Source organism: Corylus avellana, chromosome ca1, assembly GCF_901000735.1.
Source record: "Corylus avellana chromosome ca1, CavTom2PMs-1.0".
NCBI classification, from domain to species: Eukaryota; Viridiplantae; Streptophyta; class Magnoliopsida; order Fagales; family Betulaceae; genus Corylus; species Corylus avellana.
The window spans coordinates 2,163,117-2,181,255 of NC_081541.1; the positions used below are offsets into that span (position 1 = coordinate 2,163,117).

Below are 18,139 nucleotides of genomic sequence, written 5' to 3' on the forward strand. Positions count from 1 at the left end.
CTTGGGCTTATGACCAATTGAATGATGGAAACGACATAGAAATGGAAGATGCCACAGAGGAGGAAAAGAAAATCGGCTAGAAGATGATCATTGTTGCATTATGGTGTATACAAATGAAGCCTAGTGATCGCCCTTCAATGAACGAAGTCGTACAAATGCTTGAAGGAGAAGTTGAGCACTTACAAATGCCTTCCAAACCTTCTCTATCATCACTAGATTCAAATATTGTACCAAGTGGTGAAGAGAATTCAAATGAATCTAGCCAATCAAGTCAATCATTTCAATTTTAATTGCAAATTTATTTAAATGTGAGTCTTTTGATTTATTGCATCCCTATAAAAGCAGGCAATTAGATGTCTCATGTTTATTTGATAGCGCAAAGATGCTTAATATTTATGCATAACAAAAAGGTATTTGTTTTGTTTAAGAGAACTCTCCTTAATACATAGATTCTTCATGTTGGAGTCTATTTCTCATACTTGACCAATGAATTGAGTTTTAAGTTTGAGGAGATTGATATGTTGCTATTCATCATTCTCTACTAGTAATCCTCCGTTTTGTGAATTTGCCTCCTTCTCATTTGGAAAAATTTGAGCAGCTATTTATTTTGAAGGCTTTGGAAGCATAGATAGCATTGGGTTTGATGTGTGTGCTAGCCTGCTAGGTGTACGTTGATTGATATGCATACGGCATGATATAAATTTTAGCAAATAATAAGATGTTTGAGAAAACACCAGAAAAGAATGTGGTTACTTGAAATTCATTGATAATTTAGTTGATGCAATTGGGGGTACCCAAGATAGGCAATAGATTTGTAATTTGATTTATATGATTTGTAGTATGCAAGGGCCATAGTACTGCTTTACTCTAAGCGGTGTTTTGTCGGCTTGCGTGTAGTTGGAATTAGACAACAATTGCATTTTTAGAGCATTTCCAAGAAAGTAGCAAAATCCTCATAATAGTCAAATTTAACTATTTTAAATTATCTTTAGAACCGAATCTGATTGTTTGATAACCGTTTTTTTAAAACAGTTTTCAGCTTGAAAAAAAATAAATAAATAAAACTTTTCTCAAAATTATTAACAAATAAATCAAAACACAAAAAATATGTTTTAATAGACTCCATGAAAAAACATTTCTCACATTTATATTGCACCAAAACACTTTTTAAAATTAAAATCAAAACAATACTATTCAAATATATTATCAAACATAACCACCGATGTAATTGCTATACTCATTGCTTTTTATTTTTTGAGCAAATGTTCGAGTAATGCTACAAGTTCTTTTTATGTTCCTCTTAAGTCCCTTCAAGAATAACGTGGCTATTAAAATCATCATTGGACTTGTAATTAATCATTATTGGATTTTAATCAAATGATGATTTTAATAACCACATCATTCTTAGAGAAATTTAAGAGGGACACAAGAAAGACTTTTAGAATTACTTCAAATCTTCACCTCTTGGTAGGGTGGTGGCCGGATCCCGAATTAGTGGCATTCCCTCACAAGTCACAAATGACTCTTTTATTCCAACCAAAAGCCCCAACTTTCTGCATAAAATAGTGTTTGGACCCTGATGTTTCGGATAAGAAGGAGTTGGTCAACCGATATATTTCAATGGCTATGAGCCTATGAATTAGGATCTAATTGCATGCGGAACAAAGTAACATTTATTCATGTTTACAAGATCTTGGAATTATTGTTATTACTATGAAAAGGTTAATAATGATGCATGACCAAAATTTTGGACTACATGACACCAACATTTGCTAGTGATCTCGAAACACCATTTTTTTTTTTTTTTTGTCTCTAGCTCTGTTTGTAAATGTGTTTTCAAGGATTTTTTTATTTTATTTTTTGTTTAAAAAATGTTTTAATGTGACATAAAGTTGAAAACCGTTTTTAACTTTTTTGGTACCTAAGTTTGATTTTGTCTTTTCCTAATAAGTTGGGTACTAGATTTGTCATGTTTTAAAACTCAGGAGAAAAAAAATAAAAAAGTGAAAACTCAGGTACCAAAAAAGTTATTAACCCATATTTTTATGAGTATTTTTTGTTTTTCCCTCATTATTATTTTTTATTTTTTTATATTTTTTCTGCAAACCTAAAATTAATTAAAAAATAAATAAAAGTTTTGAATGAATGATTGGTGGGCTTGGCATGTTGAGTCCATCTGGTTAGTGATTCAGCCTGCTCCTTTAAGCCTGACATATGGGGCTTTGACTGCATGAGATTGTGTTAAGTTCATTTTCTTGAACGTAGCCCATTGAGATCGAGGCTGGGATTTACTGAGTGCTAGGGGAACCCAAAATTTTCTTATATTTAAAAGGGTTAAACACCTCATACTTTTTTGGGGTTTGTTAACTTTATTTTTTTTTCATTGGGGTTTCATTTTTATCAGAGGAGGTCTATGTGATTTTGATAATAGACTAAGTTAGTTCTCCGTTAGTTGACCGTTAGTTGACTTAATGGAATTCCACGTGGACCAATCAAATGTTGACACGTAGCACCTATTTAATTTTTTTTTAAAAATTAAAAAAAAAGTATTTTCGAAAAAAAAATAAAAGAAAAGAAAAGAAAAACAATTGGGGGTGGCCCCCCTTGGAGCCGAGCCACCCCCAATTGTTTTTCTTTTTTTTTTTTTTTTTTTTTCGAAAATACATTTTTTTTAATTTTTTTTTAAAAATTAAATAGATGCCACGTGTCAACATTTGATTGGTTCACGTGAAATTTCGTTAAGTTAACTAACGGTCAACTAATAGATGACTAACTTGGTTTATTATCAAAACCACAAAGACCTCCTGTGATAAAAATGAAACTAAAAAAAAAAAAAAATAGAGTTGACAAATCACGTGGACTAATTTAATATTTAACCCTATTTAAAATGAATACATAACATAACACATAACAATCATTGCAGCTGCGAGAGCCAGAGCCTGCCCAGGCCTGATGATAATGCCTGTCTGAGTTCAGGCCCAAGAAGACGCTAAATCCCAAGCCTGAATGTTTTATCTTTTTATTTTTTTATTTTTTTGGTCTTGTTTGAACGTTGAACAGAAATTAATCTTCATGCACTTGGTAGTTGGCATGTTAGATTGACATTTGATTATCTGCAGACAGAACTGGCAATAACTCTTTTTGTTGGCTAATTAATTCTAGTTGACCCAAGAAAAGGTTCTTGACGACTACCAACAATAATGTTGGTTGAGATAATGTAAGCCAAAAGGAAAACTCCTAACCTCCGAGGTCATGGGCCATGGCTGTGTTTTTTAAATCAATTTCATTCTCTCTCCTTTTTTTGTTTTTTCATTTTTAAAACAAAAACTTTAACAAATAACTTGAAATTTAAAACACTTGAAACTGTTTTTTTTTTTTTTTTCAAACAAAAATACATAAAACACCACGATTCCTTTCTAGATTTTATAATAAATTAGGAATAACATAAATTAGAAGAATACTTTGCAAAATGATCTTTAACAGCAGGGAGTCAAAATCAACAAATTTCTTTAAATCAATAACCAAATAAAAAGGCCATTTGTGTTTAATTTGTTTAGTTTTAGTGTTGTCAAATTCAATGTGGACACATATGAAGACGTACTCTCCTCTGCCCCATCCCGCACCCAAAAGTTTGCTGCCCAATGTCCTGATCATAACCTGAAAATAAAATACGAAAGGGTGAGCGAAAAAGTTCAATAAGTAAAACCTCCAACCAAAAAATGGTTGAGTTAATTAAATTCATTTTCCTTTAAAAACTTTTCTTGAAAACATTTAACTCATCATAAAGGAAAATTCTTAAAACATTAATTTCCTTGTAAACTAAACTTAAGAAAATCTAATTATTCTTCTAATTATTAATTATTCTTAATTAATTAATAATACTCAGCTGACAATACACGGAAACTATTAAATGTGTTGAAGCATGCACGCGTGCCCCTTTTGAGGTAGAAAAATGATTTAAAACTTGTCATTTCATTGACACTATGAGAGAATTTAGTCTTATATACTGGTGCGTACCTAATCATTATTATAAATTAAACAAATAGAAAGAAAAGTATAAACCCCAGAACGTACGCGGCACGTAGTCAAATTATCGAGACAAAACCAAGAGCATTGTTCTATAATTCTGGATATATTTCAACATACTTAATTAATAAAACTCGTCTGACAATACACGGAAACTATTAAATGTGTTGAAGCATGCACGCGTGCTCCCTTTGCAATGTCAGCAAGGTTTACAAGTTCTATTCAGCAATTTTATTTTATTTTTTTCTAATTTATTCAGCAACTTAGTTAATGCGTCTACAATCAGGTTTAGACTTTCAGAGTAGATATAGAGGTAGAAAAATGATTTAAAACTTGTCATTTCATTGACACTATGAGAGAATTTAGTCTTATATACTGGTACGTACCTAATCATTATTATAAATTAAACAAATAGAAAGAAAAGTGTAAACCCCAGAACGCACGCGGTATACATAGTCAAATAATAATTGTCATGACAAAACCAAGAGCATTGTCTATTTCTATTAAAAAATTCAAACAACCTCAGGCGGCCACTGACTAATAATTATTTATACATTCGCATGGGAAGTTCTTACATTATTTTACAAAGTCTGGACGACTTGTCGATTAGTACTTGATGGTATTATAGGGCAGGAAGTTTCTATAGAAAACATAAGGCCATATTGGCAGCACATGGGGTGGGGAGGACCATGATGAAAATGGACGGAGGGCCCTGATGGGTCAACGTCAACTAAATCGTTTGATTATATATCTTATCATATCTCTAATATTAATACATATAATTGGCAGAAGTTGGTGTATCACGGCGGAGGTGGGGTTGTTTGATGCATCATAATAGACGGAACGCACTCAAAGCCGCGTATGACGTACGGCCTCGGAAGAATTATTGTTCAAATAAAGCAAAGGGACATATTCCGGGAATACTGGGGATCTTTGTGTACTGATTGCAACCTTCTTTTTTTCTTTTTTCTTTTTTTTTTTGAAATATGATGGCAACCTTCTTTATTCAAACTTAAGAAACATTTTTGCTCTAACAGTTGCGACGTTTACTTGTTTATTGAGCAAAAGGGAAAAACAGAAGAAATATATATATATATATATATATATATATATATATATATATATGAAAAAACTTGTGAAATTAATTTACATGTATCTCAAAGTTTATGTTCATGATTCAGCAACATGAATGGTGTGAGAAGTCTTACTTGTTCGTTGATCAAAGAAAAGGTTCTCAAGGACTACCACCAATAATGATGCTTGAGATAATGTAAGCCCAAAGGAAAATTTTAACCTAAGAGGTCATGTGCTTCGTTTGTTAAATTATTTTATTTCTTCCTTCTGTTTTTTGTTTTTTAACAAAAATATATATTAACCAATAATTAAACACAAAACACGCAAAATTATTTTCATATTTACATTATGTCAAAATATTTTTTCAAACAAAAAACATAAAACCCCATGATTCCTTTCTAGATTTTATAATTAATTAGAAATAACATAAACTATAAATGCTTTGCAAAATAATATTCTTTAACTACATAGAGTCAAAATCGACAACTTTCTTTAAATCAATATCCAAATAAAGGCCATTTTTGTTATTTACACGTTTTTTTTTTGCAAAAATATATTTGATATATAATATATTCAAGACATATGTCTATTTGATAAAATTGAAAATCCATACTTCCTTTTGATAACGTATTTTTTTTTTTTTGAATTGGGATTCATTAAAAGACTAAAACTCAGCTTTCAGATATTACAATGGCGAGCACACTCTGGGGAAACCCATCCCGCCATTCTCGCATAGCCTCACATCCGAGAGCCAATTTAGCCAATTGATGGGCAGCACCATTGGCAGATCTACGAACATGCTGAATACCCCACCCGTTCCAATTTTGCAGCATCTCCTTTGCATCGTTCACTACTTGTCCGTAATTAGCCCAACATCCATCTTCCTTGTGCAGCATTTGAACCACCTCCAGCGAGTCCCCTTCAAACAGAACATGCCGTAGCTCCATCCTTTGAGCCAGCTTCACTGCCTCCCAGGCTGCAAGGGCTTCGGCCATGGTTGGGTCCTGTACATACTCTTTGTGTGTGCAAAACATGGCAACAGCTCCACCTCCGTGATCGCGAACCACTACACCCACACCCATTTTGTTCTTGCGCTTGTCAACTGAGGCATCCCAATTAACTTTCACATAACCCTGGGGCGGTTTGATCCATGTAGCTGTAGGAGCTGGCCCCGAACCCACCTCCCTCCTTGGTCTTCGTTTGTTGAAGGTACACCAATTTTCAACTTGGTCCCTGCCCCAACAGACAATAGTATTTGGTTCCGTCAGTTCTCCTCCAAACACCACCATATTACGCCTTAGCCAAATTTGTCGAGCCACTGTCGCCCTAAGTTGTAGCTGATCCGCATCCAGTCTCTCTAACAAGTGGGCCATGATATCAATGAATTCAGCTTCAATACTTGCACATTTGCTGAGTTTGGGATAGCATTTTGTCCATACATCTGTGGCAGAAGGGCAGCTCCAGAGTATATGGCCGATAGTTTCAGGTTTCAAGCCACAAATCGGGCAGAGAGGGTCTTGTGTTATTTTCCTCTTGTGCAGCATCTCCTTTGTGGGCAATATATTATTACATGCTTGCCACATAAATGTTTTGACCACACTGGCTCCCCGTATCTTCCATATCCCTTTCCACACCCTTTTGAGCATGTTAGCTTCCGAACAGCTTCCTTCATCCCTTAGCCCAATTTCTTTAGCTAAGTGATAAGCACTTCGGACCGTAAAAACTCCATTCTTCCCCCCTGCCCATGCCAATCGGTCACTTCTGTTGGGACATACCACCATTCCACATATCTCCTTTGCTTCTTCTTCATTGAACACATGATGAACCAATTCCGTATCCCACCAGTTTGTATCCCGATTTAGGAGGGCACTCACCGTAGCCTCTCTAGGCAGAATGTGGATTGGAGATTGGACCTTGTGTAACCCTTTGTTTGGAAGCCACCTATCTTCCCAAATTCGGATTGATTCTCCGTTACCAACTCTCCATAGCGTGCCTTCGTTAAGTAAGCCTTTTGCATTCCATATGCTTCTCCATGCGTATGATGGTTTTCGTCCCAGATTTGCTTCCAAATAATTCCCGTGGGGGTAGTATTTTTCCCGGAATATTGTAGCTACTAAGGTGTGCGGGTTGGTCAAAATCCGCCACCCTTGTTTGGCAAGGAGCGCTAGATTAAACATTTCAATGTCACGAAACCCCATCCCGCCACTCTCTTTTGCCATGCCCATCTTATGCCAACTCATCCACGCAATCCGCGAATCATTCTCTTTATGCCCCCACCAAAATTTAGCCATCATGGAGTTAATGTCTTTACAAAGCGTCTTTGGCAATTGAAACACGCTCATTGTATAAGTTGGGATCGATTGTACCACAGCCTTCAAAAGTACTTCCTTCCCTGCTTGGGAAAGGAACTTCTCCTTCCAACCATTCATGCGGTCCCATATTTTCCCTGTAATACTCGTGAAGGCACTCACTTTTGATCTCCCAATTAATGCCGGTAAGCCCAAATATTTCTCATACTTGGTCGTGGAGGTCACCCCTGCTGCTTGAAGGATTACTTCTTTGGCTTCCATCTTAGTATTCTTGCTAAAGAAAATAGAAGTCTTACTGCGGTTCAATTGTTGGCCTGATGCTTTTTCGTATACCTCCAACACCTCTTGGATACGAACCCACTCCAAAAAGCTAGCCCTGCAAAAGAGTAAACTATCATCTGCAAACAACAAATGGTTTATCTTTGTTCCTCCACGGGCAATTGGGAGTCCTGAAATCCGACCCTCCCGTTCCGCCTTATTCAACATGGTGCTAAGTCCCTCCGCACATAAAATAAAGAGATACGGAGATAGTGGGTCCCCTTGTCGTATGCCCCTAGTTGGCACAATCTTCCCATATGGTTGCCCATTAATGAGAATAGAGTATGTGACTGTGCGAACACACGTCATCACCTTTGCTACCCACTCTTCTGCAAACCCCAATCCTACCATAACAGCCTCCAAGAATGCCCATTCAACCCGGTCATAGGCTTTACTCATGTCTAACTTCAGTGCCATATAGCCTTTCCTTCCTGTTAACCTAGCATCCATCGTGTGAAGTGCTTCAAATGCCACCAAAATATTGTCTGTTATAAGTCGACCTGGGATAAATGCACTTTGATTGGGGGAAATAATTTGGGGCAAAACCTTCTTCATCCTATTTGCTAAGGCTTTAGCAATCAATTTATAAATAACATTACATAAACTGATTGGCCTGTACTCAGTAATACGTGTGGGAGCTTTGATCTTTGGAATTAAAGTGATAAAGGTCTCATTGATAGTTGTTTCAAAAATTCCATTATTCAAAAAATCGAGCACCGCCATACATACCTCCTTATTAATCATACCCCATGCATGTTGATAGAATACTGCTGACATACCATCAGGCCCGGGAGATTTTAAAGGATGCATTTGTTGCAAGGCACTTTCCACTTCACTCTGAGTAAACGGCCTAAGCAGGTGAATGTTCATCTCCTCCGTGACTCTCCTCTCCATCCCATCCAGGCATTTGCCCACCTCCTGTACCGTCCCCGTGGTGAAGAGCTGCTGGTAATACTCAATGAATGCATTGCTAATGTCTTCCACTTTGCTCCATTCGGTCCCCCCTTCATCGACTATCTTCCCAATATAATTAATTCTCCGTCGGTGGCTCGCCCAAGCATGAAAAAATGGGGTATTGCGATCTCCCTGTTGGTACCAATTTTGTTTGGCCCGTTGTTTCCACCTTGTATCTTCTTGTTCGAGTAGTATGTCAATTTCCCTTTGCAGCTGCTTGATTTTCCCCACATTTCCTTTATTTTCTTGTCGCTGCACCGCTTCCAACACCTTGGTCTTTTCCTTTATATTTTTCTCCACATGGCCATATTTTTTCCAGCTCCACGTACGTAAATCAGCCTTGCATGAGGCAAGCTTTTGCTGCACGGTATTCATATTCAGCCCTCCCCCCATAGGGTACGTCCACGCCCTTTTAATCACCTCAGTAGCTTCTTCATCGTGTAGCCATCTTGCTTCAAACTTATGTCCACGAGAGGGACCTGATTGCCCGACAATTTTGTCTGAATAGGAAAGTAAAAGTGGCTTGTGGTCTGATGTACGTGACGCCAACACCCTCACCTCAAAATTTTTGAAAAGGTTGCACCACCCGGTATTGGCTGTGGCCCTATCCAACCGTTCTTTAATGAAACCATCATCCTCTCGGCGATTATTCCACGTGTACTTCGACCCAATGTATCCCAAATCAGTGAGATTACAATCATCAAGAGCCTCCCTAAACTGACTCATCATCGCATCCTTTCGAAGATTAGCTCCCACTTTCTCGCTTTGATTCATAATTTCATTATAATCACCAATACAGAGCCACGGAGATGGAGAAAATTGTTTGAGGTGCCGCAAAAGCGACCAAGACTCCTGCCTTTTGGTCCAATCTGGTTGGCCATAGAATCCAGTCAGCTTCCACCCGCTTGGGCCCTCCCCAATTTTAACCACGGCATTGATATGCATTCTGAAGTAATTTTGGATCTCCAACATGTCTTTCTCTTTCCAAAAAAGACCAAGCCCTCCACTTCTTCCGATAGGATCCACCACAAACATCCCTTCAAAACCTAGCTTCACTCTAAGAATTTTCATTTTATTTTTCCTACATTTTGCTTCAATGAGAAACAAAATGTTGGGCTTCTTCTCCTTTGTCAGTTGACAAAGGTCCCGAACTGCCCGAGGATGCCCAATCCCTCGGCAGTTCCAACTTAATAGACTCATTGTAGCTGGCGGGGCTGGGTCACAGCCGCCGCCACTTCATTGTCTTCTTCGGTCTCCTTTTCTACGTCCAGTTTATTTCGTTTTCCTTCCCTCCCTACACTGTCTCCATTGTCATTCTGGGTTCCCTGTCGTTTCCGCAGCAGTGTGCTCCCACATTCCTTGGCTTTATTCTGCTCCACGTTTTTCCCTATACGGGCCCTCCTTTTCCAGACCTTCAGGTTGCTACCGCTTAGGCCTGCAGTGCATACAGGTGTCAAATCTTGGTTTGGGCTGGGAAGTATATCCATTGGTATACTTTGAGGACCCAAAGGGACGTAGGCCCCCTCCTTAGTGCCAAGCCCATCACCCAAGTTGGATGCCCCTTTCAAACACGTGTCCTCAAAGTCAGAGTCAGCCCTAGTACCCTTCTTACCCCCTTTGGCCCCTCCTCCTTTCTTTCCATTCATGTCTTCTATTTCTGCGCCCGAATCTTGATTCACCTGCTCCTGTTCTTCCGTCACTTCCTTTTCCTGCCTACTCTTCTGCATACCAATATGGCAAGATCCAGAATCTTCCACCCCCTCCTCTTGGTTATTATTGGGCCACAATCTAGGGTTACCGTGGAACCCGGGGATTTCCATGTGTGTCTGGAATTTCCCAGGATAGCCGTCACCGACATCTCTTCCCCCTCCCTGGCTGCGCTGCCACCCGTCTTCGCCGGGATACACATTAGAGCCACCTTCGCCTTTCCGTCGTCGGTCATCCACCCGAAGCCAAACTCCCCATTGTTTTGGGGCTCCTGAGGAGCTTCGCCTGCTGCTCTTGAACATTGGACACCCTTTTTCGCCATGGATTATTCTACCACAATCAAAGCACATCGAAGGCAACTTCTCATACTTGAAGATAACCCAATATGACTTCCCTGCCAAAGTAAGGGCCCTCCCCCTATCAAGAGGTTTGGTTAAGTCTAGAACCACTCGAATTCTCAGACACCGTCCCCAGCCCACGCCGTCGCCCGCAACGTCAACCTCCATTAGTTGCCCCAAGGATTCTCCTATTTTTTCTCCTATCCCTTTGGTCATAAGCAGCAATGGCATTTCGTGTACCTGCACCCAAAACGGGGAGTGCGTGAATTGCATCTGTGAGGGTGGAATACTGCAGTCAAATTCGGTAATTACGAGAATCTGGCGATCAAAAGACCATGGTCGTCCTTCTAGCACCCTTCTCATGTCAAACTCATCGTCAAATTCAAATAACCAGTTATTGTCATCCAGCTCTTTGAACACCACTCCTCCAATTGTTCGCCAAACTCTGGACAGTACAGTCTTAAAGGCCTCCTTATTCACCGTTTTGTCCATCCAAATTTTCCCTATCAGACACCGCCCCCCTATAGCCCTTGCCTCCTCTACTTCTCCCTCTGTAATTGCAATGCCCTGTTTTTCGCCTTCCAGTAACGACAATTTGCTACACAGAGTTTCAATACTTTCAGCCATCTTATCCTTCCTTGAGCGCCGCCCAGCCACTGAACTCCTTCCTTCCACCCTCCGTTTGGTCCGCCGTACCCTCCACAACTGTCACCAGTAGGAGGACTAAAACCCTTGCCGCTAGTCGCCTCTCGAGAGAGAGCTAGGAAGGGAGAGGCTTAGTTTTCCTTTTGATAACGTATTAAAACACATGAAGTGATATATAAAAATGTATATACATATTCGGATGATATATGTTAAGAATATATATTATATATTATTCTATGGTTATTTACTTAATTACTTCCATATGTATTTTAGGTCTATTAGGTTTACTTTTACTTAGTTTACTAAGTTACTTGCCTATCACTTATAGTCTCTCTATAAATAGAGGTCTCTGTAATCCTTCATATAATCAGTCTTAATACAATGTAGTCCATTATATGCTTCCGCCCTCTCTCTCTTCTTTAATATATCTCTCCAATATATTTATATATAGAGTAATGCTATACACTATACTTCTATCTCACTTTAATGATGTAGTATATATCCACCCTACTATTATTTTCACTTTGCTAATAAGTTCTTGAACTCTTTTTTTAGAGGTATATATGTTACATATCATTCTCTTAACCATCTTTCAACTCTATCTTTTTGTAAATCTATTGGATTTGTGAATTCATGTGGGTCCCAAAAAAATTCAAGATAAATGATTCACGTTAATATTTTCGCCATATTTTCCTTATGTCATCCTACAAATTAAATAGATCAACCATTAGATTTATAAACTGATGTGGCATTGTGTTTTGGAAGTGCTTTTAATTTTTTATTTGTTTATATATATATATATATATATTTGGTTTAGTTGCACTTGAATGGAAGAAATCCATATATTCAAGATTCTCTATATTAACTATTTGGATTAAAAACTGAATTCTGTTGCGGTTGCTTTCAATATTATTATATATGGTTATACAAAAAGAGTTAGACTATGATAATTTTGTTATGATTATTTAATCTTATTTTTTCGGTTTCATTGTGACCATTTATAAAAAATTTATATATAAATGAGGAATTATTTTATTTCACAAAAATGAAACTAAATAGGTTTTATTTGATTATAAAAAAAATCAAATAATTTAAACAACTCATATATTTGAAAAAATAAAAAATAAAAAATAAAAAATCTGTTCTGTTGTAAATTGAGCTTGACAATCTCTTATTCATTGACTAAAAGACGCACATCCAAGTGGCAGGAATTTTGCAAGGTCCACTTGCTAAGTGCTTTCTTTTCTTGTTTAAACTGCCCACTACCCTGTGTTTTCTTTTCTACTTTTACTAGTCCCACTCACTAGTTGATTGAAGCAAAAGGTCTCCAAAGGATCAACACAAACATTAATGGTTGTTGGGATAATGTGAAAAAAAAAAAAAAAAAAAAGAAAAGAAAAAAAGAAAAATCAGCAACCGTGTTGCATGTTTTGCTTACATTTGAGTTCATAAGTGGCTATTTTTAAACCCATTTATTGGAGAAAGTTTCTCAACTATATTTGAAAATTATGAATTAGTTATTCATAAAGATAAAGAAAGATTTCTTGTAAATCCACTTCTTGTTGGCCGACAAAAGTTGAGAAATAAAACTTGCATATACCATGGACGTTTTATTTCTCAACTTACAATTTTGATAGATGGCAAAAAAAACTTGTAAGTAATTGTAAATTGTGGAAGAAAAGGGAAGAAAGAAAAAGAAGGGAAAATGACACAAATGATTTACGTGTGGTCTTGTGTTACACACTTACGTCTATTACTAAGGTAATGCAGTGACAGTCAAGAATCTCAAAATGGAGACACCGAAAAAAAAAAGGGTAAGAAATCAAGAGTTCACGTGTGCTTAGGGGTCAAAGCCTTAGCCAAAAGCTCTAAAACTATGAATAAACTAATAATTAAATGCAAATTGTGGAAAAAAAGAGAATAACACAAAGGATTTACTAGTAGTTCCGTGTTAGATACTACCTCCACTACCAGGGTAGAATCTATTAATATGATTGTATATAAGACTCTATTTATAAACCTTACAAATGATTTGAATTTATTCAAATTCAATTTAATCCTAATCAAATCACTTCATATAAGATAATCCAATCCTCATTTAATCCCAATCAAATCCATTCATTAATAGTAATCCAATCCTCATTTGTGATAAGGATATATTCTAAAAAAGACTCATAGAAAGCGTTACCCACATTTGCGCTACTATTTAGACTTCTCTAGAATCACTTATGAAGTCGAGTATTATCTAACAAAAAACTAATGTGAATTTAGCAGTACTCGAGCTTCTTTATAATTCAATCAGTTCATGTAAGCAATACAAGACTAACTTTTTGGAGTAATGATATTAGGAGTAATGCTAATAATGGAGATATTCATTAGGATTGACTAAGCATGCCTTGTTAAAGTATTTGATAAAATGATAAAATTTACTTCTTCATATTAGCTTAAATTTTATTAATAAGTAGTAATTTAAGATGCCTCAACCTTCTGTGTAGGGTGAAGTCTATTGACAAGAAAAATCATCAGCAAATGGAATGCTACCAGAAAGTGACATTTGACTACTGCAGATTCATAAAAGTAAGTCAAAAGTTGTCTTACGAAGGCTTCAAGAAAATTCCATTTTTTGTTTTGATCTTGTAGAGACGTGCACTCTCTTTCTTCTTACAAAATTATTAAATTTTCACCATTTGCTCATTCCATGATTCCTTAATTTCGTTATAATTAATTAAAAATAAACTTTAACTACATAGAGTTAAAATCGACAACTTTCTTTAACTAGATAAATATAACCAAATAAAGGTCATTTGTGTTTTACACAGATTTTTTTGCGCAAAATTTGTACTCGAACTCCATTTCACCATTGTTTTTTTTTTTTTTTTTTTGGGTGAAATGAACTTCGTGAACAACTTCTTTGCATATAACATATATAATCTCTGATTGACTTTAAAAAAATAAAATAAAAAATCACATAATCTCTAATTTAAACGTGCATAATGCATCATGATAGATAACAAATGTATTATATTTTTTAAAATGGAAAAGATCAAAATCACTCTTGCGCTTTGACGCATATCATTTGTTAGATCTGTCATGATGCATTATCCACGTACATTTAAATACAAATATGTAGTTTCCATTTTAAAGAATATATCATAGATATATTCTGGCTTATAAGATTATATTCACAAATGTATTATATTCTAGCATTTCCCATAAATATATATATTTTTCTACAAATCCATGTGTGTTTTATAAAACATGCATATGCTCCTTTTGCAAGAACTGTACGTTGGCCATCAAACATGCATGCCTACGGTGCGACCAAAAACAAATTCACTTTTAGTTTTAGATCATATGACAGCCCAAGGAATTCACAATTGAAAAGGAGAAAAGAAAACTGAAAGAAAAAAAAAGAAAAAAAAAAAAAGAAGAAGATTTACCAGGTAAGTACATTTTTATAATCTCCAAATTACTCGTACATTGATACAAGAAAAAACTCGAAGTCGCTACATTGACTACAAGTCTACAAGATTAATAACTTCTAAGAGTACAAGATCATTGCAACCTATATTGTTATAACATACGCCCAATTTATATACAACTATTCTCATTCTAGGATGACCTCTAACTCATGGTTTAAACGTTTTATAGGTATATTTGCATGAATTTGTACAGGGCCTACAGAGGCAAAGGGATTAGGAGGCATAATTAATTTATCTTCTTCTCCTTCTAACATTTGAACCGCATCTTTCATAGAAGGACGATCCACTGGATGCCATTGGATGCACCAGAGTCCAATAATTGCAAGTTTCTTTGCAATTTTAGCATCTCCATCATCATCAATAAAGATTCGCATGTCTTCTTTTTGTTCTAAAATATTGTAGATCCATTCCGGAAAGTAGACTTGACTAGTGTTCTCAACTGTAACGTCAACATTTTTCCTTCCTCCAACTATTTCAAGTAACAATATTCCAAAGCTATAAACATCTGATTTAGAAGACACATTTCCAAAATTTCTAGAGAACACTTCGGGTGCAATGTAACCCATAGTTCCCCTGGCTGTGGTCATGGACACTGCACTTTGATCCTTTGAACACAACTTTGCAAGACCAAAATCAGAAATTTTTGGATTAAAGTTTTGGTCTAGCAAAACATTGTGAGGTTTGATATCGAAATGGAGGATTCGTTGGCCGCATCCTTGGTGAAGATACTCAATTCCTTTTGCTATGCCAAGAGCAATATCATGTAGCTTATCCCAATTAAGGATACATTCCTTGGTGTCCGTTGAAGATATGAACTTCTCTAGTGAATCATTTGGTAAGAACTCATAAACTAAAGCTCGTCTAAATCCATCAGCACACAAGCCAACCAAGCGAACCACGTTAACATGATGTATCATACCCAATGTTTCTACTTCATTAATGAATTCTTCCCCATTTTCATTGGAAATGTTGAGGATCTTCACTGCAACATGAATTTCATTGGAAAGCTTTCCTTTGAATACTGTTCCATATGCTCCTTCGCCTAGCTTCTCAGTAAACTGATTTGTAATCCTTTTAATATCAACATACGAGTATCTTGTGGGTTTGAAATTTCTGTAATCTTCCAAAAACTTTTCGATCTTTGCTTGATGTTCTTTTTCTACTTTATCATAAGTATAAAGACGGTAGAGAGCAAAGATAACTAGTGGTAATAGAAATGAACCTAAGATGACACCTGCATAATAGACATATATTTGGGAGTTAATATATGATTTACATCTTCCCAATAAAAAGAATTTCAAATGGGCAGGACAACTCACCAGCGATTATAACAAATGCACCTGTTAAAGATTTAACATAATTAGTTTTCATTGTACATTTCCAAAAAAAAAAAATTAAAAAAAAAAAAAAAATGTTGGCCTAAAATTTTCTTGCTAACAGCTTAAGTTATATTGAATTCAGACCTTGAGTTCGAGTTGTAGGTTTCTAAGAGGACTAAAACGTGCTGTGCAGTGATTTTTCCTCGGTTAACATGTGCATGCGTATTTTGATCTCTTGTTAAGAGCTACAATTATATGGCCTATTATAATAAAATGCTTTAGCAACACATGCCTGGCTCTAAAATGATTTTCCGTTGTAGTCTAAACTAATTCGCCTAGTCAAGTTAATTAAGCCAAGAGTAACCATTCGTGAGCAAACATTTTATTTTACTTTATTTTTGGGTGGAAATGAATGCAAGGATTAATTATTCGCCGTTGCTGAGGAGGAATCAAATATCAATGCATGTTGGCTTGAAAACTGAATAAATTGACTACAGAGGTGGAAATTGGAGAGAAGAAAATACCTTTATCTTTGGGGAAGCATTCGATTTGTAATTTAGAGCTATTATTCTTCAATCTGCAGTTCTTGCCTTTTGCTTCACAGTCTCCACATTTTGGGATGGACCATTTCAATTGAAGAACTTTGTAATCTCTGTCGTCTAATATTATAAGACTTGGAATTGCTAGAAGATTATGCATCTTTGTACAAGATAAGGGCAAGTCAGCGATATAGAAAATCTCATCATCATAATAATCGATTGCATAAACGTGGTAGGTAGGGCCACTAAGACAAGAGATCAGATGGGAATGCACTATTGCTCTTGGGGAACAATTGACTAAGGCATAGTTTTCAAAGTCGTTTACTTCGAATTGGAAAGGCCACTCAGGCGAGGAATATAAATCGAGTCCCCGAAGCTGCAGTGGGAGGCAATTATGTGGATCATATAATTGAATTACCTGAGATATGTAGTCAATCTCTTTCACAAAGAGCTTAACTGAATCCGGCAGCTCGAGCACCGTTTGATTTGCATCAGTGCAGGAGAGAATAAACCCAGGATACCCATAGTGCTCTGGCTGGCTGCTAAGTCGGAAAGGAAATCGGATGGCAGGGCCATGAGCTCCACGGTATCGTAATTGATCATCACACCCATTTTGGGCTTCTCTAAGGTCTACGGTGAAAGCCAAAAACAAGAACAAGTATGAGATTAGCATTTCTAAGCAAATATCCATCTCTGTGCTCTTGAGGAATAAATAATGGTTCTCAGCCTCTTAAATAGTTGGGCTTTCTTCGGTGATTACCTCTCATCACTTTGTTCAAAGTGACAAGTAAATTTCGGGTGAACTTCAAGGACTTGGACAATATGGTGATGGCGACTGGCGACTGGCGACTAGTAAAAATCAGTCATCATTGATTTTTCAATATATGACGTAAGTGCTTACGCCTTATAAATCTACATTATTTAATTTGTCTATGGCTGTGGATTGTGGAAGCCATACCCTCTCTCACTATCTTCTCTCTCTCTCTGTGATCAATGGCAAGCCAAAAGCTCTTCCCCGCCGGACTCATGGTCCTAATTGTTGTTCTTGTCCTAGTCCATGAAGCTTGCAGTGCCAACAATAGTCATTACCAATGTCCTGCTTCTTCCTGCGGCAATATCCACAATATAAGATATCCCTTTCGGTTGAATGGTATTGATCCACCAAACTGCGGTGATCAAAGGTATAATCTGTCATGTGAGAATAACCAAGCAGTGTTATACTTATATGATGGAAGATACTATGTACAAGAGATCGATTACCACAACTACACAATCCGACTTGTAGACTCAGGTATTCAGAAGGATAACGACTCCTTCATCCCTCGTTATTCTCTAGGCCTAACTAATTTCAGTTCAGGGGATCCATATGCTCCATATCATCCATCGGTCTGGTGTGATTCGTGTGAAGCTAACGGTAGTTATTGCTTT

At 36.7% G+C, this 18,139-nt stretch overlaps 1 protein-coding gene across 2 annotated transcripts; it reads right to left on the reverse strand.

The window, feature by feature from the left end:
* Positions 1-14,806: 14,806 nt before the first annotated feature.
* On the reverse strand, positions 14,807-17,443 carry LOC132186763 (rust resistance kinase Lr10-like). Of its 2 annotated transcripts, XM_059600807.1 has the most exons (3): positions 16,697-17,443; positions 16,173-16,193; positions 14,807-16,087 (listed from the first exon to the last, which is right to left on the reverse strand). In XM_059600807.1, the coding sequence occupies exons 1-3, from the start codon at positions 17,400-17,402 to the stop codon at positions 14,979-14,981; spliced, it is 1,836 nt and encodes a 611-aa protein (XP_059456790.1). In that variant the 5' UTR covers positions 17,403-17,443; the 3' UTR covers positions 14,807-14,978. The 2 variants fall into 2 exon arrangements, with proteins under 2 accessions (XP_059456790.1, XP_059456800.1); XM_059600817.1 differs by lacking the exon at positions 16,173-16,193.
* Between the last annotated feature and the right edge of the window lie 696 nt (positions 17,444-18,139).

Coding starts and splice junctions, on each gene's coding strand:
- LOC132186763 (XM_059600807.1), bottom strand. CDS start 17,402: ATGGATATTTGCTTAGAAATGCTAATCTCATACTTGTTCTTGTTTTTG. Junction 16,194..16,696: donor ATGCTTCCCCAAAGATAAAG/GTATTTTCTTCT, acceptor AATCTTTAACAG/GTGCATTTGTTATAATCGCT. Junction 16,088..16,172: donor TGCATTTGTTATAATCGCTG/GTGAGTTGTCCT, acceptor TCTATTATGCAG/GTGTCATCTTAGGTTCATTT.